Source organism: Netta rufina, assembly GCF_964035555.1.
Source record: "Netta rufina genome assembly, chromosome: 1".
Taxonomy (NCBI): Eukaryota; Metazoa; Chordata; class Aves; order Anseriformes; family Anatidae; genus Netta; species Netta rufina.
The window spans coordinates 26,197,673-26,221,086 of record NC_140123.1 but is presented as its reverse complement, the minus strand read 5'-3'; the positions used below and the strand labels follow the sequence as shown (position 1 = coordinate 26,221,086).

The window sequence follows — 23,414 nt, the reverse complement described above, 5'->3', positions numbered from 1 at the left end:
TTGTTTTGGTAGCCACACTTATTGTTCTCTGTACATTTTAATTTTTGTTTGCTTGTTTTTTAATTGTCTGGTCTAAATCACTAGAAGGTATAAATTCTTACTGAATTAAACTGATTCTGCTTTTCACGAGTGGTTCTCTATGTGAACTTAATGTCAGACCTCCCAGATTTGCTGAATTGAAGTTTACAAGGAAACCTTGGGATTCAAACTGCAAGATAAAGCATTCCTTTCTTTTCATCTTAAAACTTTCTTATCCATTTGCTCTTTTTGCTGAGCACACACACACACCAAAAACTAAACGCATCAAGTATCTATAAAATAGAGGAGCAGAATATGTATAATGTCACATACACTGTAAATGATCTGCAATGTCGGCAGTTTTTAATTGGGGGAAGAGTATTAGAAAAACTTACTCTGCCACCATTCTCATTTGCTAAATTTTTGCATGTCATCAGTAGAACTAGTGACAAGTGATTAAAAAACATGTTCTTGTCACTTCAAGCTTTTACATTGTAAAGGCTTCTTCAAACTCGTAAGTATTCGAAAGCAAAGATTCTTGTGACATAAAGAAAGTAAGCGTCTTTAGGAACAGTGCAACACTGCTTCTCCATAAAATAAATTCTTAGTGTAAACACTGCAGCTTTGAGGGAACAACATTTACAGAGTTCTCTCCACTAGAGGTCTCTAGAGAAATACAAGTAACAATATTCAGAAAATAGCAGAACTTTTCTTTCTGATACTGCACATGTATATAGTTTGTGGAAGATAAAAATCAATACTTGTTCCATACTTGTCCTATTTATTTCTTTGGATAGGTTTCTTCTGCTGCAGATGACAACATTTTCTATTACTACAGTAATTGTTAGATATAATTCTGTGTTTTATGCAATTTATATTTTCTACATTTTTAGTTAGATTTTCAACACCACATCTCTTAGTAAGTATTATATTGTACAAAGCATTTAGCCAAAGGAAGAGAAAACTTAGTGGGATAGCCACCTTACTAAGTAAAGACTAACATTAAATATTAATGATCACAGGTGAAAAAACTGTGGGTAAACCTGAACAGTCTGTTAGCATGAAAATTTGAAAATGGTAACTCTGGTATGTAATTCAGCAAGCTATTATGTCACAGGCAAAGTAAATAAATAAATAAGGGGCCTGGCTTCATTATTTGTTTTTATATCCAGGATAACGGAAACATAAATAACATTCATGTAGTTGGTCTGTTTTTTTCTTCTTGATGCTTTTTTTCTTCCATAAGTTTTTAAATGATAAGTGGGTGCAGTTTCCATCATTTGAAGATTTTCAAAATAGACAGAGATGAGCTTTGTCTATTCTGGCCTCTGCGTTTTTAATACCACTCACCAATGCAAGTTATTCAATATTTTAGAGATTTTTCAGAAAGTCACTTATGATCATTATTTTTCTTCATGCTATTTTATTTCCTTGAAATTTATGTCAGTACTTATTCATTTTTAGTAACATTTGCATCATTAAATAGAATGAGAATGTAGTCACTAAGTTTTCTACAAGGTTTAATATAAATTCTTTAATCTGATTATTTAATATTTGCATATTAACAATTTGCATATTTAACACCATTTTCTGTGCTGTCCTATACCTCTGCCACCATATCTGATACTAAGTTTAACACATAGCAATAGTTCAGATTTTTATTTATTTATTTATTTTATATACCTCTGAAGTGGAAAGACTAGCTTTTTAACATTAATGTTCATTGCTTATATGGAAGTAGAAACCTGAATGGTTTTAGGATTATTATTTGTTGCTGTTATGCTTAGTTCCTATCATAATCAAAAACAATCAGTGACAGAGAAGATACTATTAATAAAAACAACCAGTGTAAGAATTAAAGTCTTCTCTCAGTACTCACTCCAACTCTCAGTGAGATAACTACATTATGCAATAAATATGGGGTTCGCTGTGATATGAAACTGATTCACCAATCAGAAAGCTGGAAAAATATGGAAATACTTGCCCTGTTCATGTTCCTTGTTCCTTAATTGCAGTGCATAGCTTTGTAAACGACAGGAGCTCAGTGTGTGTAGCAGCATTAAGTTTTACTCATTTTTTGGTGCTACATAGTTAAATGTGGAAGAGGAGGACAAGAGCTATGCTGAGAGGTTGGAGTCTCAAGAGGGTGACACTCCTGAAAATACAGGCTTCTGGGGCAATGCTGTGACTTTCTCAAGTTTATCAAGGTACTTTAATGGTAACTTCAGTATATCTTCTATTTTTTTTTTTCATTTGTAGAATGAGAACTGCAAAGGGTAATCAACTGAGACTAATTAGCATCTCTAAATGCCATAGCTAGGTATTTAAGTGGTGATATTTCTTGCAATATTTTTCTGCAAAGACCAGAAAGAGGTAAAAAGCTTTGAGATGAATAGAAGGAGCACAGCAGTGACATTCTCCTACAACTTCTAATGCTATGTCATATAGTTCACCTCCATGAGCTATCTGAAGGTGATGATTTCAGGCATGGAGTTTTCCTGAATTCACACACAGCCATCAGCTATCTTGAGTCATTTGTACGTAGGAAGATACAGGCTGCAGTACAAAAAAAAGAAAAAAAAAAAAAAAAAATTTCTAGCCTTTAATCAAATGTCCATGTCCTTAACCTTAGAAACCATGAAGTACCATGGTTATGTAAGATATGCCCTTAATCATTAAATGCCTATATACCTATGCCTAGTTATAATCCTCACCTATAATGGCACATAGGAAATAGCCCTCTGGCCACTGCTTGTTGTCCCATTTTTCTCTGTTCTGTAATGAGAGATTGGTCCCAGGTGTGTCGGCCCAATAGAGCATCCTTTTCCACATCCATTCCCATATTCACATAACCACTCTCCCTGATATGGAGGAATAAGCTACAGCTAAGTACTGTCTTGAAAACCAATATATTTTCACAAAGATCTGAAATGATCTACAGAGTATACCTTGAAATTGTATTCATATGTGAAAACTTTTATGCGAATGGCAGATTTTTTCCTTGACTTGAACATTTCAGACTCCTGGATTGCAGTTCAAACACCGACTGTCCCTGGAGCATTAAGACTGTCACTTCACTTTTCTGCCTCAGTTCCCACATTCGCAGATCAGAATTATATTTTCTACTTGCTTCATGAGAGGCTCCCAGCAACTAACTAATGGGTATAAGTAGGTACATATTAAAATTTCCAGTTACTTGGTGATTTTTGTATGACTATATAAAGCTCTAAATAAAAGCATTATGCAATAGTACGTGTTACTATTAGAATTAAAATACATATTTAAACTAATAGTGCAACTGCTTCATAATCAGAATGTATGTTAATATGGTCTTCTTTTCCTGAAGACAATAAAAGCTGTTCCAGATTATTGACAGTAGATTATTGTTTGGAACTTTCACCAACTTCACTAGTTAAACAACTCAGAGTTGATAACTATGAGGACATGGAAAACAAAGGAAAGCAATGCAGTTCTTATGGCAAGAAACTTCCTCTGGGTTTGAACAAAGCCACACATAATGATCCTGACTTCTGGATGCTTCAGTGCTAAAAATACCAAATCATAAGTCAAAGTCTAAACTTCCCAAACTTTTTCTGCTGTTGTGTCAGCAGAATAAAATGCTAAGCCTTCTGTAATGAGGAAGAAATTAGTCAATCAGGGATAAAAAAAGAACAGTTTATGCGGCTAATGTATGGTATTAATTTAGATTACTGAAGCTGGCAGCCAAAGCAGCTGCTCTAAGGAGGGTGGTACAAAGTTTCAGGTTGATCCTGTAGTTCCCTCCCACCACCTTCCAGCATGTATATAAATTGTCAGCTCTCCAGACCCTTTGCCAGTTCTCTCTTCTAGACTTGTCAGAAGCAACAGAGGACTAAAGATGAAGATCTTTTTCTTACTCACCTTTTCTACTATTTTCTTGACTTCTTTTGAACAAGCATCTGCATCTGCTCACTATGACAAGATTTTAACTCATAGTCGAATAAGGGCACGCGACCAAGGGTAAGTGCATTGTGTTCATTTGCATTTTAAATGTGGGTTTCTTAACAGTTATTCTCTCCTTTCTTCTCACATTATATTAAATGTGTTTTTTCTTTCACTATGAATTCTTACTATCATTCAAGAATAACTTTCTTTCTGAATTAATTTTATAAGAACTGCTCCTGAATTAAAAGTTTCTTGGGGAGTTTCAAAAGGAGTCAAATTAATGTTAAACTTCTTAAAACCTGTAAAAAATAAAATCCCTGCTTGCTGATGAATAAGACACATACATTTTAGAATCATTTAAGTCAATTGCAGTTCATAATTAATATAATGGGATATGGGGTGTGTTTAATATACATTTTAAAATATTTGGATAGAATTGATACCTATTCCACAACATTTACTCTCTTAATTCTATCCTAATGAAAATCATGAGCTCTACTTTCTGACACGGGAAAATACACTAGGAGTCCTTTGTAAAACTTCTGCTCCTGCTAGAGTAATGCAGCAAGCTGCTCAGCAGGGTGTCCAGAAGACAATGCTTACAAGCCAGTCTGCTCAGAGACATGGAACTAATTTGAACAGCTGGTGTCAGGGAAACGCATGTGTCTAAACGTATTTTCTTTCAGTCTTTTAAGTAAAAAAACTTTCTGTGAAAAGAATTGTTCACCATCCTGTCCTTCTTATTGAACTCTCTCTATCTCTCTCTCTCCCTCTGTGTGTGTGTGTGTGTGTTTTGAATAGAAAGAGTTGTCTGGCTTCCCATTGTTGTAAAGCATGTGTTCTAACTTTTGAACTGATGAACTTCTGTACTGTAAAAGTATATGAATTAGTGACAAAACACCTTTGCTCCATGGAATTTGCTCTTAAGAAATTCCTCTACACTACCATGCTAAGAAAAAGTTTTCTCTGTTTGAAATCTGTGACTCCTTTTATTTACATGCCAATTACCCTTTGGTCCCCAGTAATTCCCAGAATGTTTACTTAGGTGCTTGCGGTGCTCCAAAAGGTTTGTAATCAAAATAGCTGATTGATTTACAGAAGACAGGGTTCCCTTTTACATAAAGAACCAGTCACTTCTCTTCACCATCTCCCCATGACCTTCAGCTGCACAGATGTGTGCAAGAAAAAAAAAAACTTTAATAAAAAGAGCTTGGTGGTATTCACAGCTCAGTTCCTAGTGGCTTGTAATTAATTCACTTCCCAGGAGGAAGGAAGAAATGTAAGGCATATTGAGGCAGAGGGTCAGGACAGAGCAGATGGGGATCATCTGTCCCTACCAGGAGAGTGGGCTTGCCAAGGAACACAGCTGGGTAGTCCCAGGAGCTTGCACTGTAGTTGCTTCAATGCACACCTGCCCTGACAACTGAACCCAGATGTTGGTTTCTTACTCTTGCTGAGTAGGAACTGTGTTTGCTGCTATTTTATATAACGCTTTCCCAAAGATGAACAAAAATTCCTTTTTAAAATGTTTCTCACTCCCACCCATAGCCCCAATGTCTGTGCCCTTCAGCAAGTTATGGGAACCAAAAAGAAATACTTCAGCACCTGCAGAAACTGGTACCAGGGAGCCATCTGTGGAAAGAAAGCGTAAGTATCTGCTGTTTCTAAACATTTATTGAAATGGGATAGTGTACTATTAGAAAGTTCTTATTTTCTCAGTGAAAATTTTGAAACAAAATACTTGTTTCAGAAGCAGAGGCAGGAATAATGAACTTCATAATTTTACAGTGTTACAGCATCCCTTTCCCTAAAACCACCTCTAAAACCACTCGAGTAACTGATTCAATGATTGCTGCCAAAAATAGTCACAAAAGGCATGAAAATGACAGCATGGTATGTAGTACTTTTTAAATTGAGTGGGCTTCAAATCATTAGTTTAAGGAATAGTTATTTGAGTTAAGTTTTTGTATCTCTCTTTTAAACATGAGGAGAGGTTAAGTGTCCTACCAAAAAATGCAGGGGGATCTAAGAAGCCAGTTGTGGAAAGAACGCAACACTATCCAGCAGAGTTGAGTGGTTAGACCACATCTTTCCACAAAGGAAAAAAATATATATATACATGTATATATATATATATGCGTATATATATATATGCGTGTATATATATATATATATATATATGCGTATATATATATACTTGAGGACACAAAATAAGTCTGGGTGAGTTTGACATTCTTTTGGAATCTGTATATAAATTTCATTTTTTAGTTTTTCTGATAATGCAAGCCATTGCCTTTTCATGTGGAAAAAAAAGTCAGTAGTATTGGTCACTACCTCTGCATCTACCACAGAATGGTTTCAGGGTAAGAACACACACAAAAACTCCAATCCAGAACTTGGTCTGCCCCATTTGTCATGTTTAAAATTTAGTTAATTTAACAGGAACTGACACTGTTTACCCAATGCATTAAACTAATGTTTTTCCAGTGTACCACATTTTCTCTTGATGTTACGCAATTACTTGGATAACTTTCCCAGCAGTTGTCAAAGGAAGTTATTGTTTCTGCTTTGCCATTATTCTCTTACAGGGTCCAGATAGGTCTGGGATGACATTTTCAGAACAGCTCAAGAGAACAGGGAGTCTAGGCTTCATTTGCAACTGTGTGATATCAGGAGTCTCATATTGAAAGCCCATAAAAAATCTTCCACATATCTGTGTAATGTTCAAGTACACAATTTTAATAGTCACTCAGAGATTATGTGCCCTAAGAAATAGATATTAAGTTACATTGATACAAGGTGCATATTACATGCATGAGGAACATAACTCCTTTAAAAGTAAGATAGGTGTTTAAAACGTACCTAAATAACCTCAATCACTGTTTCAGATGTTAATGAAAAGTGAAAGAAAGATTCTTTGTTTCCAGGCCAAAGGATTCCTTAAAGGAGGTTAATATGGAAGAAAAATAATGATTAGCAGTATTGATCACATAAGCCAAAGATGGCTCCCTTTATAAAATAATCTTATTCACAGTTCTTCTTAAGCATGATCCCTATACGTTTTAATGTAAAACTGATTACAACTGCATGATTGTCCATGTGGGTGAAATACCTCCACTAATGATTTTTTCACTGTTCAAATCAGACATGAATTTGTAGACAGTAGTCAGGCAGAGACCTGAAATAGACTTATACTGTGATTTCTAGTACTCCTGTTGGGTGTCAGAGGCTTTGCATTTTTGAGATTCCCAAAAGACACTGCAGGTCATAACACAGTATTGGAAAGGACCCTTAGGGAAAAGACTGAAGAAAGATGTTGGAGGAGGAAGTTTTCTCCCATTGTCTTTCTGAGAAAATGTGTTTATTTCTCTGCCAGTGTAACATGGATTAATGGAATTTAGTTTCATTTACAATACAATGAGGCATAAATTCCACCACAGTCTTGCCTTTCAAGGCAAGTAGTGACACAGCTTTGAAGTCTAGACATGAAGTATGATACCATGGCCCTACCTGAACTAAAGAAAGTATGATTTTCATGGAACAAGCTATCACCCTAAGTTTTCTGCTATTGTAAACTTTATTGGATTGCTAATTACTTATTTCCTTAAGGATATGAAAGAAAGTAACAGCATTAAGCTAGAGTGGTAGTAGCACAAATCATAACAAATTTCCTTTGAAGAGAAGCAATCTGCTTATTTTAAATCCTCAGAATTTCTTCTGAAATATGATTTATTGTCTAGAATCCTGACCAGTCTCTCCTATTTTGAATTTAGCTTTGTTTTTCTTAGATATTCCTTACAGGGTAGAATCAATTTTTCATACAAATTATCCAGAAAGTTTGGGTAATTAAAAATTGTAACAATGAACAATTTCCAGTCAATCTAGACTCTGTGTGGTCATTTACCCCATCTCTGCCTTCAGTTCCTTCAGTACCCATAGGTTTATAGTCTTTATCAGAATCTTCTCCTCCAGGTGGCATTATAATACTGACTTCCTTTCTTCCTCAGTGGACATGCTGCAAGTCATCCAAAATATTTCACCTTTTGAGAAAAGTCTGCCATACCAATGATTTGTTTGGCATTACATACTATTCCACTACAGACACATTAGGAAGAAGGATATTTCCTGAAAATGACTTAGACTGAAATTTGGATATTCTCAAAGTCAGCTTTGGAAACCAACTTACTCCTGTGGTTTTATTCCTAGAAAGATGTTGTGTCTTCCCAGGAGCAAAAGTTTGCTCTCAGCACAAATCTGAGAAGGAACTCATTACTTTACTAAGCTCCAGAAGTAAAATGAGTTGTGTAGTGAGAGATAGCTTAACGTGTAAGGAAAAGTAATTTGAAGAAATAGACAGTTTGGACTCAGATGACTCTGTTCTATTCTCTGACAAGAATTTAGAGTAACATAAACTGAAAAACATTTGACAGAGCTAGCGTAAGGCAATAAGCAGGAAACCTTCTGCAGCCAACCAATGGCAGACACTGAGAAACAGTATCTCCATCCTCTTTTAACACTCCTACCATTGTAAGTACTCAGAGAGGAAGGCTAGAAGGGGAAAACAGTGTGTATGAAACTAAATAGAGTCATAGGCAGAACTGGGCTTTTTATTTTGTGTGTGTGTGTATGTGGCTGTAATAGAACATCTGTTATAATTTAGTCTTAGCTCTTAATTGGATTTTTATATTATGTTCTCAAAGCATAGATGGAGATTTGACTAAAGGTGTTACTTTAGTAAGAACAGTAATCCAAAGGACAATGGCTCTTCTCAAGTCAATATCTCTGATATCTCTATGTTAACAAGCCATTCATGAATGTATATATGATCTATAAAATGTTTATTTAAGAAATTTTTTTACATTTACATTTCCTGTCAACTGCTGTAAATTTCTAATAGGGATACAACTTAAAGATTTGCTAAAAACAAAGTCTGTTGGACCAGAAAGCTTTCCACTGTTTTTATACAATATTTTATCTCCATGCCAGCAAGGAGTAGAAAGGGATGAGTCACAGAACTTATCTGAATAAGCTGAAAACTGCTCTGTTAACCAAGAATAACAAGGACATAAAATAGTCTAGCTCTATCTTCTGTTCCTTTGGAATATATTCCCTTGGATGCGGTAGGAACAGGAGGGTAGTAAAAAATACAAAAGCAACAACAGCAAGATGGACACCATCTTATACTGAGCTAGTAGGGTGATACAGATGAGGATGACTTACAGTGTGAGATGGCACTTCTCACGTGTACTGTGTATATGAGTGATGCTGAGGAAATGCATCGTGCATCAAGTTATATCTTGTTCTGAAGTTATCTTGGAATTCTCTCTATGGACCCCTCTTCTTCCATTCTGTCTTCCTCACTACATTTTGAGCACATTTGATACATCAACTTTCACAGAATCATCTCTAATTGCTGTCAACCATAAGGGAATATCAATAATGATTAGTAGGAATTTACAGTAACACTTGATGACTGAAAAAAGCCTTGGTTGTACATAACAAGCTACATGGTAAATAAGGCACTGATCTTGTAATGCTTGAGTCAAGAAACATCTTTCTTAATCATGTTCTTCAGCCAATTTTCTGCCCTTCATTAATTGTTGGGTATGTTAAGAGGAAACAACTTTCCATATCTTATGCTATACTTGCAACTCAACTTCTTTTGCTTCTCCAAAAGCTAATGAAGACTGCCGTCTCCTATAGCTACTCAGAGGGTGGGGGTAGAGATATTTTCTATTCAGTGGAAAAGAACAATTTTCTCATGACAAAGCAATTCACACAGTTGGACAAACATTCTGAGTCCTGTCAGGTGACTTGTTTTATTAGCTTCTGACAAGGATGCAACTAGGAGGAAGGGTATAAGGTTAATTTCCTTGTTAATTAGTAAATCTGTAGCTTAAACTCTCTTCATCTTGTATTCCTAGGAAATAGTCATTCAGTGAATTGCCCTACAGAAACATACTAAGAACTGTAGAAATACTTTCAATATATGGCTTGTCTGCTAAAGAGATGAACATGCCAGAAATGTGAAAATGTCATGTACATATGTGTTTATGACAGAATAGAAATGATAGGGCTTGTTTGGTTGTTGTTGTTTTCTAATATTTATTCTTTAACAGCTCTATCAAACCACAGTAAATTATGGAATTCCAAACTTGACTTTTAAAATAATGCTTTGTAATGCTATTGATCTTCGAGTCTACATTCATTTTTTAAATCTCTTCTAGTAGTTTAGATAGTGAAGTTCTTAAGTCCAACTTTTCATTTGAGTAAGCTGTTCAGTTTAATGAGTTTGTGGTTAATGTTTGTCAACTTTAGCTTATGAAAAATGAGAGAAGCCTATTCAACTCCCACTGAAGAGTCATCAATTTAAAAATTGGAATGCAGTAGTAAAGACTCAGCAAAAGTCTTCAAGGAATTACTGTTGAGAACTCTTTTAACACTGCCAACATCAGCCACAGATATAAAAATAAGACTTTTATGTAAAACTATGATGGCAATTTTCCTTGTCATTCCCAGTGTACCATAGTCTGAAAAGAAATATCTGAAATGTAAAGTCAGCAAGTTTAAAATATGCTTTAGACCTTGATAAGGTCGACATAATTTAGACCTGATATTATTTGTTGATATTCCCTGCCTGTAAGGGCCAAAATCAACTCAGTGATAACTCTGTGAATTTCAGTGTTTGCACTTTATTATGAGAGAATTGTCAAGCAAAGCTATGGTAGATCTTTTGTTTCTGTTATATTAATTAAGAAGACATTATATCCTATTGACTTCAGAGCTAAGTTAAATGTTAAAATACAGAATTATCAGTTAGCCCTGATTTGCTGCTCTATATAGCTTATACATGCTCAAAAATGGGTATATTTTATTGATATCATTATATAACACTTAGTCTGTTCTGTTGATAAGTTTTATGTATACTGTGATGGCATGCTCTTTTAACCCTGTTCTTGGCTTGTTACAATCTGGTTTTCATCCTTAATCTGTTTACCAGGAAACTTTCCCTCAAGTCCAGCTATTCTGTCTTTAGTCATTTTACTTTCTATGATCTGCTTTATATCTGTTCTTAATTAGTTCTCTCCCTCATTCCTGAGCTTCTTCAAAGTCTTCTTTGATACACTGGGGCTCTGCCATCCCACTTTCTTTCACCATACAATCCACAGAACCTTCTTCTTCAGTACCCTTTAAGTTCCTATATCCAGAATGCTGATTACCTCATATAGTTTTGTCATTTAAATTTATTTTCAGTTTATTTTTTTTATTTCCTTTTACAACCCAGCTTATAACAGTTCCTCTCACTGTCCCTGCTACCTTTTTTTTTTTTTGTCTTTCCTCAGTCCCATTTAATCTTTTCAAAATAGACCCATCAAATTGATTTTCTTCAGCTGCTATTTTATTTACATGATCTTTTCGTAACTCTGCATGATATCTACATTCCCTCCCATGTTCCCTCCTATCACTTAAACTTAATGACTGCAGTCATATTGTAACTTCAAAAGCTCTGCATTTACTAAAACAACAACTAAGTTGTAATGCATACAGAATAGGTCAAATGATAAAAAGGCCACAAATGTCAGAAGAATGTATACTTAGCTATGCAAAATTAATAATGAAAAATAAAAATAAAAATAAAATAAAAAAAAAAAAGACAAGGCTATGAGCTGAAATTTGTGTACAGTTGTCCTGTATGTTACTTAATTATGTTTTTCATTTTTATTCCACAGAACTGTCTTATACGAGTGCTGTCCTGGATATATGAAGATGGATGGTATGAGAGGATGTCCTGCAGGTACAGGCTTATTTGCATGTGGATGAATCAGTATATGAGAAGCATTACAACAGAGGAGACTTTGGGCCCCTCAGTACAAGAAGGACATTGAGGCCCTGAAACGTGTCCAGAGAAGGGCCACAAAGCTGGTGAAGAGCCCAGAGCACAAGTCCGATTAGGAAACTGGTGTTGTTTAGTCTGGAGAAGAGAAGGCTCAGGGGAGACTTCATTGCTCTCTGCAATTACCTGAAAGGAAGGTGTGACGAACTGGGGGTTGGCCTCTTCTCGCAGGTAGCTAGTGATAGGACAAGAGGGAATGGCCTCAAGTTGCTTCAGGGGAGGTTCAGGTTGGAAATGAGGAGACATTTCTCCTCAGAGAGAGTAATCAGGCATTGGAATTGGTTGCCCAGGGAGGTGGTGGTATCACCGTCCCTGGGGGTGTTCAAGGTAAGGTTGGATGAGGTGCTTAAGGAACATGGTTTAGTGAGCAACTGGTGGTAAGAGGATAGTTAGACCAGATGATCTTGGAGGTCTTTTCCAACATTAATGATTCTATGGTTCTATAAGACTGCCTGAGAATAGAAAGGTTCGTTTGCATACTGTCAATACAGTTAACAATGAGCCTCCATTGAATGAGGTCATGCAGTTTAAGTTGAATTCTCAGGCTGCTTCTAGCTACTGGGTTGGAAAGAAGTGGTATACTCCTCAGTTCCCAAACCTACAGAAGGTGAATTTTTATTCCTATTCCCCTCCCACTCCAGAGTAACCTAAAGCACACCAGTGACGTCAAAAACCTAGGACATGAAATGTGGCTTATCTAAGTTCTGTTTATTTCTTTGCCAGAGAAGACTTGAATCTTGTTAACTAAAAGTGTGTTACAGACTTTAAATAAACTAAGAAGGGGTTAAAATGAAGACAGGAAATCTTAATTCTCCTGGTTTTGGTGATCTGTTTACATAAATAAAGTTAATTGCAACAGGAAAGAATAATTTGAAATGGCATGCTTTAGAACACTATATCTGAGCTGCTCTTTTTACATTCTGTAATAAAGTAAGGCCATCTAAGACAGAGTTCATCTTGTTTAGAAGAATTCATGTCACTTCAGATGTTTACATTGGAAAGAGGTTAGTCATACTCTAAAGTTGCCTGTTCCTCTCCGCAACTGTAAAAACAGCCAAGGACAACTAGCTCACACATCAATTGCTGACTTGTAGATGCATAGAATTAGGAGATATGCATCCTATTCTCATGTGGCAGTGCTTTAACTGTGAGTCTATAGTCTTACTACCTTCTGGCTGAATCAATATCTGTGCAAGCCAAACACTGGAGGAGGCCTCACAAATAGAATTCTGTTTTACCATGCCCACTCCATTGCAATATTTGTGGCTGTAGATAGAATTGACTCATGTCCTTTCTCAAGGGTCCCAAATGGATAGGTTTCTACATCAGGTTAAGCTTGGCACAAACCAGACATTTTTCTAAAGAAAATATAACAATATTTGGTTTTGTTTGATCTAATTTTTCATCTCATTAAGTAAACCAGAAAATAAATAACAAGCAGATGTGTTTGGATGGATTTGGATTACATTGATAATGGAATTTTAATACAAGCATATTGTTTTAATATTGATTTAAATAGTTTCATAAAGCCAATACCATTGTCTAAACAAAATAAATAAATTAGGTTTGGTCATGAGAAACTGACTGAAGAACTTACAGTATTTTTGTCTAATGTCTGTTTTAGTTGCTCCTATTGATCATGTATATGGTACACTTGGTATTGTGGGAGCTACCTCCACTCAGCAATATTCTGACATGTCAAAACTGAGAGAAGAGATTGAGGGACGAGGTTCATTCACTTTCTTTGCACCAAGCAATGAAGCATGGGAGCAATTAAGTTCAGTAAGTGTGTGTGTGTGTTTGAGCATGTGTTTTAAGTATATTTCAATTTCAGGGAATGTTTTGGATGCAATAAACTAGACTGGAAATGATAATGAGATTTTAGATATAAATGGGCAATAGTTATAATACAGAAATGTACATATAACGTGCATTACTGAAGCTAGAACATCTGAGTTTATTTTCAGTAATACTAAGCAACAGTAAGCATTTCTTGTTTAAGCACTTGCATGTCAAATTTAAATCTTGTTAGTTTTAGCATAGTTTTGAGGAAAACAACAGGAATTCCAGCAATTACATAATATAGAGTACATTCATGTTTTGACAGTGACTCAGGTGTCCTCCTTTTAGTAACGCTATTAGTTAAAATAAACATTGAGCCAAAACACTTTGAATGACTTTTCTGTGATGAGACCTCTTGTCTTCCATTTGTGAGCAAGTCAGACCAAAGCATTATCTAAACAGAGCCAGATTGATAGGTATTGAAGTCATATTGGAATTAAGTGCCAACTACATTGAAAGCATAAGTTAAGGTAAAGCAATATGTACATCTTTCTGAGTGGAAGAATGTTCTTGAAAAATCCAATTAATTAAAATCCTTTCTTCTTCAGGAAATTCACAGGAATTTGGTTGACAATGTAAATATTGAATTATATAATGCTCTCCACCACCATATGATAAACAAGCGCATGTTGACAAAAGATCTTAAGAATGGCATGACATTGGTGTCCATGTATAATGGCCAGAAATTGCTTATTAACCATTATCCTAATGGGGTAAGTCTATTTACATGAGTTTTTCTATATATTCTATATTTTTTCTATATTTTTTTTCTATAATACAGTAATTCAATTTTAGCCACTGTTTGTTCCTTTATTTTCTTCTATAGCTAAGGATATTGGTTTTGGAAAGATTAGCATCTAGCAAGTCAGTTGTCACCGATAAAATAATTAAATGGTCTTGAAAAAAATCAGTTTGCTGTGCAGGCTAATCGCCAAGAAAGAACTAATAAATACATGCTGTTTGCTGTTTAAAAATCAAAGTTCAAATGAGAATGAACTTGCTCCATAGAAGACAAAGCCTTTCATAGTGAAAATACATCATCATCGTAGATCTGAAAGCAAAATTTGATAGTGCTCTTTATCTATTTACAAAATAACATTAAATCAGGCCTTTAATTATATCAGATCGTTTATTTGAATTGGAGTGCATGGTAGAAGCATTTAAGGTTGCAACGATACAGGTATCCATTACTTTCCAGAAATAATTTTATTTTTATAAATGTTAAAAAACTCCCAGTCATGTTACCTGTCTTTTCTTAAAATGCATGGAAATGTTTATGCTAGCCTACAATTTACATCAGTAAAAACCAATACGATATTAACCAGATATGGAAAGCAAGTCTGAAGAATAAGGATTGCAATGACAAATAAAACATGACTATGAAATCAATGTAGACTGCACTAATCTGCTGCTATCCAGTGCTTTCCAGAAGAGTTCAGTCAGCCTCTTAAATCCTGCAAGGTTTTACTTGATATTTAAAATAAAACCAGAAAGAACATCAGTGAACACATTATGTACAATACACGTATGGCCAGTCTGTAAGAATCCGACTGCAAGTGTATGATCAAGTGAATGTTTAATCATCTACTGATTGATTCGTCAAACATAGGTTGTTACCGTTAACTGTGCCAGGGTCATCCATGGCAACCAGATTGCTACCAATGGTGTTGTTCATGTCATTGACCGTGTCCTGACTCCAGTTGGAAATACCATTCAAGATTTCATTGAAGTAGAGGATGATCTTTCATCTCTCAGAGTAAGTGGACAAAAATAGAAACACTTTTCTGGTCTTGTAGTTTCTTTTTTTTTTCTATTCATGTATGAGGCCTGGAAGTAAGAAGAGTATTCAATAACAGAGAAAGAGAAATAAATCAAATAAAGGATTCCTACTAATACTGCAAAGCTAGCTATTTAAAGAGAAAGTGCATTTTATGTAAGGAGTCCTCTTGTGTTCTTTTGTGGATCTTGTACCTCATCAATAGGACAGATCATGTCACTGTATCTAAAAAGTGTGCCCTTTCTTCAAGTAGTGAGGTAATGCAACGTATGAGCATAAGTTGCAGTGTCTGGTGCTAGATAAATAAGAACAATTTCAAGATGCGTGACAGAAAATGGTAAAATATATTTTTTTCCAGAATCTGCTCATAGCAAGTTTCATAACACCATGGAAAACATGGGGTTTTCTTGCAGGAGAGAACCAGCTTACTTTCTGTCCAATTTATTCTGTCTAATTTATTCTTCTTCCAGAAGATGTGTCTTCTTAGCGTAATAGGATTTCACAATGCACATCTAACAAAATATGTTATAGTTCTGCAAATAGCTTTTGTTCTCTTCCCTTCTCCACCTCCTCTTAAAATACAAAACTATTTCAAATGCAGTGGCATAAAGGTGGAAAAGACAGCCTGAATTCTCTAAATCCAGTCCATTGCACTTTCAGGCAACCATATACTTTAAAAAACTGGGGCTAACGCAAGTCTTTTCTACTCTTCAGGTGAAAAAAAAACTTTTTTTTCCTACATTTTCTATATTTTCTTCTGCATTCTTTCTTCTACGTGTTCTATTTGTGTTTAACTTCCATGAACTCTAAGCAAGACCATTTCACCTAATCCTAGATGACATTTTACCTGTTACTTTTTACTTACTTACATATCTGCCTAACAGTGCTTGGAAAAAAAAAAAAAAAAAAAAAAACTTTAACACATTTTTTTTTTACTATTCTAGGTATTATTATTCAGGTATTATTATTTTTTATTATTCCAACTGTAACACATTTTTTATTATTCCAGGTAGAAGTTAATTTTGTTGATAGAGCATTGCATTAATCTAATGTGTCAAAACCTACACGTTCATATTTTTCATTTAAAAATTTAAGAAATAATAATTTGTGCCCTGCTGTCAGTTCTATCAGAATTTATTGATTAGTGTGTGCTAATTTAAGGAGGGAACTCATCATATCAAGGTACATCTTTTCCCACAGAATTAATTTTTTATTCATGTTTGTCATTTCATTTTTAACACATCTTTCTATAACACTGATCTCATTGTCACAGTAAAGAACTCTAGATACTAAGTGAAAACACATGAGAAGCTTTGTGCTAAATGCTGCCTGTGAGATCTCATGAATAAATCTGTAGTTTTCAGTGTAAACTCAACATTGCTCTTAAAGAGCAAGATTTGACTACATCAGAGTTCTAAATTAGGGAATAAAAAGTGTGAGTTTTTTGTCCATTTTTTTTTCCTGTGTCTACATGGCTAAGCTAATGCTTTAAATAACCAGCATATATAACGAAGTTTATGTTTTAGGCTGCTGCAATCACATCAGATGTCTTGGATATTCTTGGAAGGCCTGGTCATTACACACTCTTTGCTCCTACTAATGAAGCTTTTGAGAGTCTTCCAAGGGGAATCTTAGAAAGGATCATGGGTGACAAGGTGGCCTCTGAAGGTATGTAAACTTTTCTTGCAGAAGAAGAATACAGGTTAGTAAATCAGGATGTAGAAACCACATTATCCTTGTAGTCCTGAAATTCAGCACCTGTACTTTTACAGGAGGAGGAGTTATTTCTTCTGACTTCGTCAGTTACCTAATGATTCAAATTAACTGATAATTTACTTTCCAGAACATTTTAAAGGAAACTATAAATATACAGGCACTCTAATGTCTCTAGCTGAACTGTGATGTTCAGCTCTAATGTTCTAGTAGAGATTCCTGCCTCTAGAACTGCAGAGCTATCTGAATTTGGGGGTTCATTCATAGCTTTCTCATGAGTAACTTTTTCATATGGACAATTCAGAAATTGAAGTTTCTTTACTGCAAATGAGTCTGAGATTATCTCATTTTAAATAAAAATGCAGACCACTCCTGCTTCTAGTCATCCATCTTTCTTCTGATCAGTAAATATTTAAATCATGAACCTCTATCCAAGTTAATTCTTCTTAGAATGAGTACTTTTCAGTACTTAACACCCTGTTGTTACTAAAGCAATATTTTTGTTGCCTTCCTTGCAAGTAATATCTGCATTAGTACTGTAATATAGTGCCTTCTACTGAGGACCTAGTAAGAAAGAATATGCCAGGGAAATAACAAGATTATCTGAAGAACCTAATTAACTTCATTAACTACATCAGTTGTTTAACGTTCCACAACACCTGTAAAAGAACTATATGACTATATGTATCCAAACGCCTATGTATGAAATTTTTGCTCTTTTCCCTGAAGCTCTTGTGAAGTTCCACATTTTAAATACTCTTCAGTGCTCTGAAGCCATAATGGGTGGAGCTGTCTATGAAACCTTGGAAGGAAACACACTTGAAGTTGGCTGTGATGGTGAAACTCTGACTGTGAATGGAGTAAAGATGGTGAAACGCAAGGATATTGTGACAAGCAATGGCGTTATCCACCTCATTGATAAAGTGCTAATTCCGGATTCCGGTTAGTAATGTCCATGACAAACATCTTAAACTGAACATGTTTTCTGTGAACTCACTTGGATTCCCTCACATGTATTGCCAGTGATAAGATTATGAAACCATGGAAAATCCAGATCAGGAAAAGAAATAAAAGGTGTGTTAAAATACTTTTTGTTCCTTTATTTGCAGCCAAGCAGGTCATTGAGCTTGGGGGTGCCCAGCAGACTACTTTTACAGACCTGGTGGCACAGCTGGGACTGGCATCTTCTCTAAGACCAGAAGGCCAATACACTCTCCTGGCACCTCTGAATGGTGCTTTCTCAGGTTAGTAGCATTAAAAGAGTATGCTCTGAACATCAAAATAAACAAGAATATATGCTACTCTGACAGTCTTCCAAATAAGACCCAGTACTCATTCTAAGTCCCAAGAAAAATGAGTAATTGAGAATTAGAATGAATTATTTCATCCTTACAAAATGCACACCGAGTAGAAAGACAAAACAAATGCAATCATCAGATTGCACAGATTTTTTTTAGTGGTACCATTTATTGACAGAGATATCCTTAGTAAAATAAGATACAAAATACACATGGGCAGGCTGTGGGAAAGGAAAGATACTAATGAATTGCCAGTTCTCTTAATCTTTACATTACTTACATAAATTCACAAGTTGATTATTCTCAAAAAAAAATTATACAAGGAGATGGGTATTTTCTAGTACATTAAAGCAGAGAGAGACCGCTACAAATATGATTGGAACACGTCTGCATATCTGCAGGAATGAGCACATGTACAGCCTGCTCTTCCCTCAACAATCTGTATATTAACCACCCACATAATAGCAAATTTGGGAAGGATTTCAGGTGCACATTCAGAAATAATAAGCTTCAGCAGTAATTTAGAAGCTGGAGCAGGCACACATATAAATCATCTGGCGTTTTATTTCTAGTAATAATCAGGGGTGTGTCAAAAGATTGTTTCTAGATTTGAGAAAGCACAATTTACAGAAACTGTTAATTTTTTGTTTACACGGATCCTTCCAAGTCATTGGAAGTCATTCAAGCATTTCAATTAAATATCTAGTATTTCCATAGTCTTCTAATACAGGTGTCCACAGTTAACCTTACTTGAATGAAGTTCACTATATAAATAACTATATGTAAATATCTAATTGGCATTGTAGATGACACCTTACAGATGGATCAACGCCTTCTCAAAACAATCCTGCAGAATCACATTATAAAAGTGAAAATTGGGCTCAATGAACTATACAATGGACAAGAGCTGGAGACAATTGGAGGAAAACTGCTCAGAGTCTTTGTGTATCGCACAGTAAGTGAATGGGACATTTTAACAATGTGTATTCTAACTATGAAAATGAAGATGCATAAAACAATGAAAGACAAAGTTGAATGAAACTTTCAACATCTACTATTATCACTGCCAAGGAAAATTCTTTTAGCTTTTAAGTTAGGAAAAAAAAATAATTTGAAAATCCAATTTTTGTTATGGGAATTTTGCATAGAAGACTCTTTGGCGAAACAATGCAAGATTCTGGGTTTGTCACTCAATTAGTTATAAATTCGTACAATTGGTTTTTAGAACTAAGTAACAAGAGGGAAACCAGAATATCAAGTTTGGAAATCTTTGCATCCTGCTAACTTACTCCAGATTTTGATACTATTGTGTTCTCAAGCCGTACCAGACTTCCTGGCAAAAACATAAAATTTGACTGTCAGAAATCCAGATAAATATTATTTTTAAACTCAGGAGCCTGTTGGGAAATACACATCCGTTTCATTCATTACATATGATTAAATGTATATCATTCTGTGAATAGATGCACTTAGGTGTCTCATTTCTCTTTTAATCAGGCTGTATGTGTTGAAAATTCATGCATGGTCAGAGGAAGTAAAGAAGGAAGGAATGGTTTTATTCACGTCTTCAGACAGATCATCAAGCCAGCAGAAAAAACATTGCACGAAATGCTGAGAAATGATAAGCGTTTCAGGTGATTAACATTTTGATAGCACTGAGATTTTCCTACAGACGGTAGGAGTATACAGATGGTAGGTATATATAAAGCACAACTGGTCTGAAAAATAATTGTGGACCATGTTGGATTTTTGGGATGCAAGAAGGGAAAGAAAGAGGTTATTACCTCCTCAAGAAAATAAATAAATAAATAGTGTTCCTTACTACTAAATAGGCAAGAGAAAAGCAAGGGGTCGCAAAGTATTGGAAGACATATCCAGAGCTATAAATGCATCAGAGTATGAAGGTTTAATTAACCAGTAGTACAATTCCATATCAGTGCAACATGATTGCAGGCTGTATATATACTGTATTCCCAGTGTGTATTTCTGTCCTCTACCTGCAGCTTTGTCAGTCCTCCAGAGAGACCAACTACCATTGTCATCCTCCCTTCATCTCTTTGATCTGTAGGACCTTTATTCCATGAATTATTCTATGATCCAGGCTACCATTGCTTTTTATTTTTCAAGTCTTTTTTCTCAGTCTGCTACTCTTAGGACAGTCTTCCTTTTTCTCATTTTATCTCCTCCACTGTCTTTATTTCTGGGCAACTTTAGGAGTGTTTAAAGATGGATGTACTTTCAGAACAAATGAGGAGACTAAGTGCCTGGACTTGAGAATAATTGCTATACTTCAACAGAATGTATTTGTGGTTTGTATTTTTTAAACAGTGTTTTCCTCAGTCTGGTGAAAGCTGCAGATTTAGATGATGTTCTGTCACGGCCTGGAGAATGGACTCTGTTTGTTCCAACTAATGATGCCTTTAAAGGTTTGACTGATGATGATAAGGATATATTGATAAGTAAGTAATATACCAATACTACATGTATAAACAAGAATGAAATTAATGGGAAAGGTAGCGAGTGTGCTTCTTAAACAAAAGATGTCTGATAAACAAGGTAACCTTCTGCAAAGAGCAGGTCATGGTATTTCCCTAAATTAATTCTTTCTTCAGTGATAGAGAAAGTATCATTTGGGGAAATAAAATAAAGTTTAAAATCAAAGCTTAATTTAAATTTAACTTTATTATTTAAATTTAACCTCATTTGTTGATTCCAAAGTGTAATTACCTTCCAAGTTAAAATCTGCATTCATTTAATTAACTTCAACTTCTATAACAACATTCAGGGTTACTTCAGATGTATCAAAATGCAGAGTCTCATCAAATTTCTGTTCTTCATGTAGACACTTATTGTAACCATCACATTATAAAAATATGTAGTATTGAATTTCCATTCCTGTGCTGTCCTTTCTTTTCCTGTATTTTCCCTTCTCTGCATCCACCCAGTGATCTGCTGCATCACTTGTGCTACAAAAAAAAAGAAAAGATCCTGAATATATATAAATCCTAATGTATGCCATTACACTTTCAAGCTTTGGAACTGTGTAGATTTTCACAACATTTAATATTTCATATTTGTAAAAGAAGGAATGCACACTGATAACTTGAAACTCTCCTGCAGGATTTCCCACCAGAGGGTTAGACTGTGGCCACAACACTATAAATATTTTTAGTTTATTTGAGGGTAACGTGAATCTTGTCTTGTCGCACAGGTCTGGGAAGAGCTGTCACCTTGAATCCAGAAAGTTAGTCACATTTTTTTTTTTTGCTCTGTTCAGACCAAATTTCAAAGATATGAAGCCAAATCCCATGAATCCTTAATGGCTTCAAAGAGTCCATCTCATAGCAGCTTCCTTAGCATGACTACACAGTCCTTAACTCACTAATGAGGCACTGTTAATTTGAATTCTCTCTTAGCCATATAAAGTTATGATTGCGGTATAAATTATCTTCCAGTGTGCTGTGTCTCTTTGTCATCAATGGTAAATTAACAGATAACCTAAATGACCAGCTTTAGATAGCTATAAAATCAAATGAAGCTCACCTCAGGGCTGTGAACTGAAGTAACTAGATAAACACTATAGTTCAATTTTTGTCTTAAAGACTCTCTTTTCTTGAGAAAGAAAGAAAGAAGTTGAGTTTACCAGGCCTATTATATTTGTCTTCAGTTCACAACTTGATGAACCCTAGCCCTATGTCATTTTGGATTATTTCTACAGTCCAGGATACAACTATATTTGATGTTCAGCTTTTCAAGGGCTTTTATGTACTGGCTCTTCCTATCATTGTGACATAGTTTCTACTTACTTTCTATGGCAGCTGAAATTTTGATTTTTAACCTCCTTTTTTTGCTTTTTGGAATTTTACCCTAGCTTTCTTTTAAGACATAATATTATTTTGTCTATAAAAATTAAGCTTTTAAATATGTATTTTTTTCCAAAGAATTTATAAAAATATTAATCTGTAATAAAGATATAAAACAAATATTATTTATAACCACTGGCCATTGTGGCAAAAAACAAAGGAAATTTGATTATGAAACCAGCTTTTTCAAATGGCTGTATTTAGACTTTGTATATAACTTAATGCTGTCTATGAATAAACCAGTCACAAAAACTCAGCACTAATTTTAGTAGGTGAAGAGGATCATTTAACTGAACTTTAGTAGTGAAATGAATTGCACTGATATTAGCAATCAAAGGCAGAAAAAGGAAAATGTTCACTGAGAGACACCAGAGAACAATTATAACCACACAGTATTTTCATTGCCATTTCATCAAGGTTGAAACTCCTGGAAAGAAAAATCAATGTCAACATGTAATACTAACAAAGAACATGCAATAGAATGGTCAATATTCCACATAATGGGAAGAACATTTGTTTTAAAACTGCTCTGCTTGGTACCCTGTCTCCTGGTCAGTCTGTGGATATTCCTACAGCTCATCCAAGACTCTGAACCTCCATGGATACAGAGCTCCAGGGTGCCCTGCCATGACTCTAACTTGGACTCCAGAATCCATTTGCTTTGTTAGTCCTTTTCTAGTCCTTTCTAGTGGCTTTTTCTTCCAAAATAGGAATTAAACCAAACTTTGAAATATAGAAATCACACTCACAATAGGGTTGTTTCCGCTTTCTCAACTCCTCTTCCTCTCACAGTTTGACTGCAAGAATAGTCAAGACCAGTATCCCAGATGACCTTCCTCTGTTCTTCCTGCAACTTTGTCCTGCCTGAGATAGGAAAATATGTGTGTACAGAGAGAGTTGTCAGTTATCCCCATTCATCTCAGAAGGAAGTCGCCCAAGAGAATAGTTATATTAATTTCTCTGCCAGCAGTTAGCTACAGTTCCCTTTAATTGAAAGGGTGTTAAGGTTACAGTTTGTCTAGTACCTTGGTGACACTTGATGCTGCAGACTGTTTAGCAGTCCTGAAATTCTTGTGTTTACAGAG

At 35.1% G+C, this 23,414-nt stretch overlaps 1 protein-coding gene across 7 annotated transcripts in view; it reads left to right on the top strand.

The window, feature by feature from the left end:
- Positions 1-3,882: 3,882 nt before the first annotated feature.
- POSTN (periostin) overlaps positions 3,883-23,414 on the top strand; it is a 35,151-nt gene continuing 15,619 nt past the window's right edge. For all 7 annotated transcript variants that reach the window (XM_084289441.1, XM_084289439.1, XM_084289443.1 and 4 more), the window contains exons 1-12: positions 3,883-4,017; positions 5,491-5,589; positions 11,673-11,737; positions 13,461-13,618; positions 14,227-14,391; positions 15,288-15,434; positions 16,982-17,123; positions 17,898-18,110; positions 18,278-18,412; positions 19,273-19,421; positions 19,964-20,100; positions 20,795-20,925. In XM_084289441.1, the coding sequence (XP_084145567.1) occupies positions 3,896-4,017; positions 5,491-5,589; positions 11,673-11,737; positions 13,461-13,618; positions 14,227-14,391; positions 15,288-15,434; positions 16,982-17,123; positions 17,898-18,110; positions 18,278-18,412; positions 19,273-19,421; positions 19,964-20,100; positions 20,795-20,925 (1,663 nt within the window). In that variant the 5' untranslated portion in view covers positions 3,883-3,895. The remainder of the gene's footprint in view (positions 4,018-5,490; positions 5,590-11,672; positions 11,738-13,460; positions 13,619-14,226; positions 14,392-15,287; positions 15,435-16,981; positions 17,124-17,897; positions 18,111-18,277; positions 18,413-19,272; positions 19,422-19,963; positions 20,101-20,794; positions 20,926-23,414) is intronic.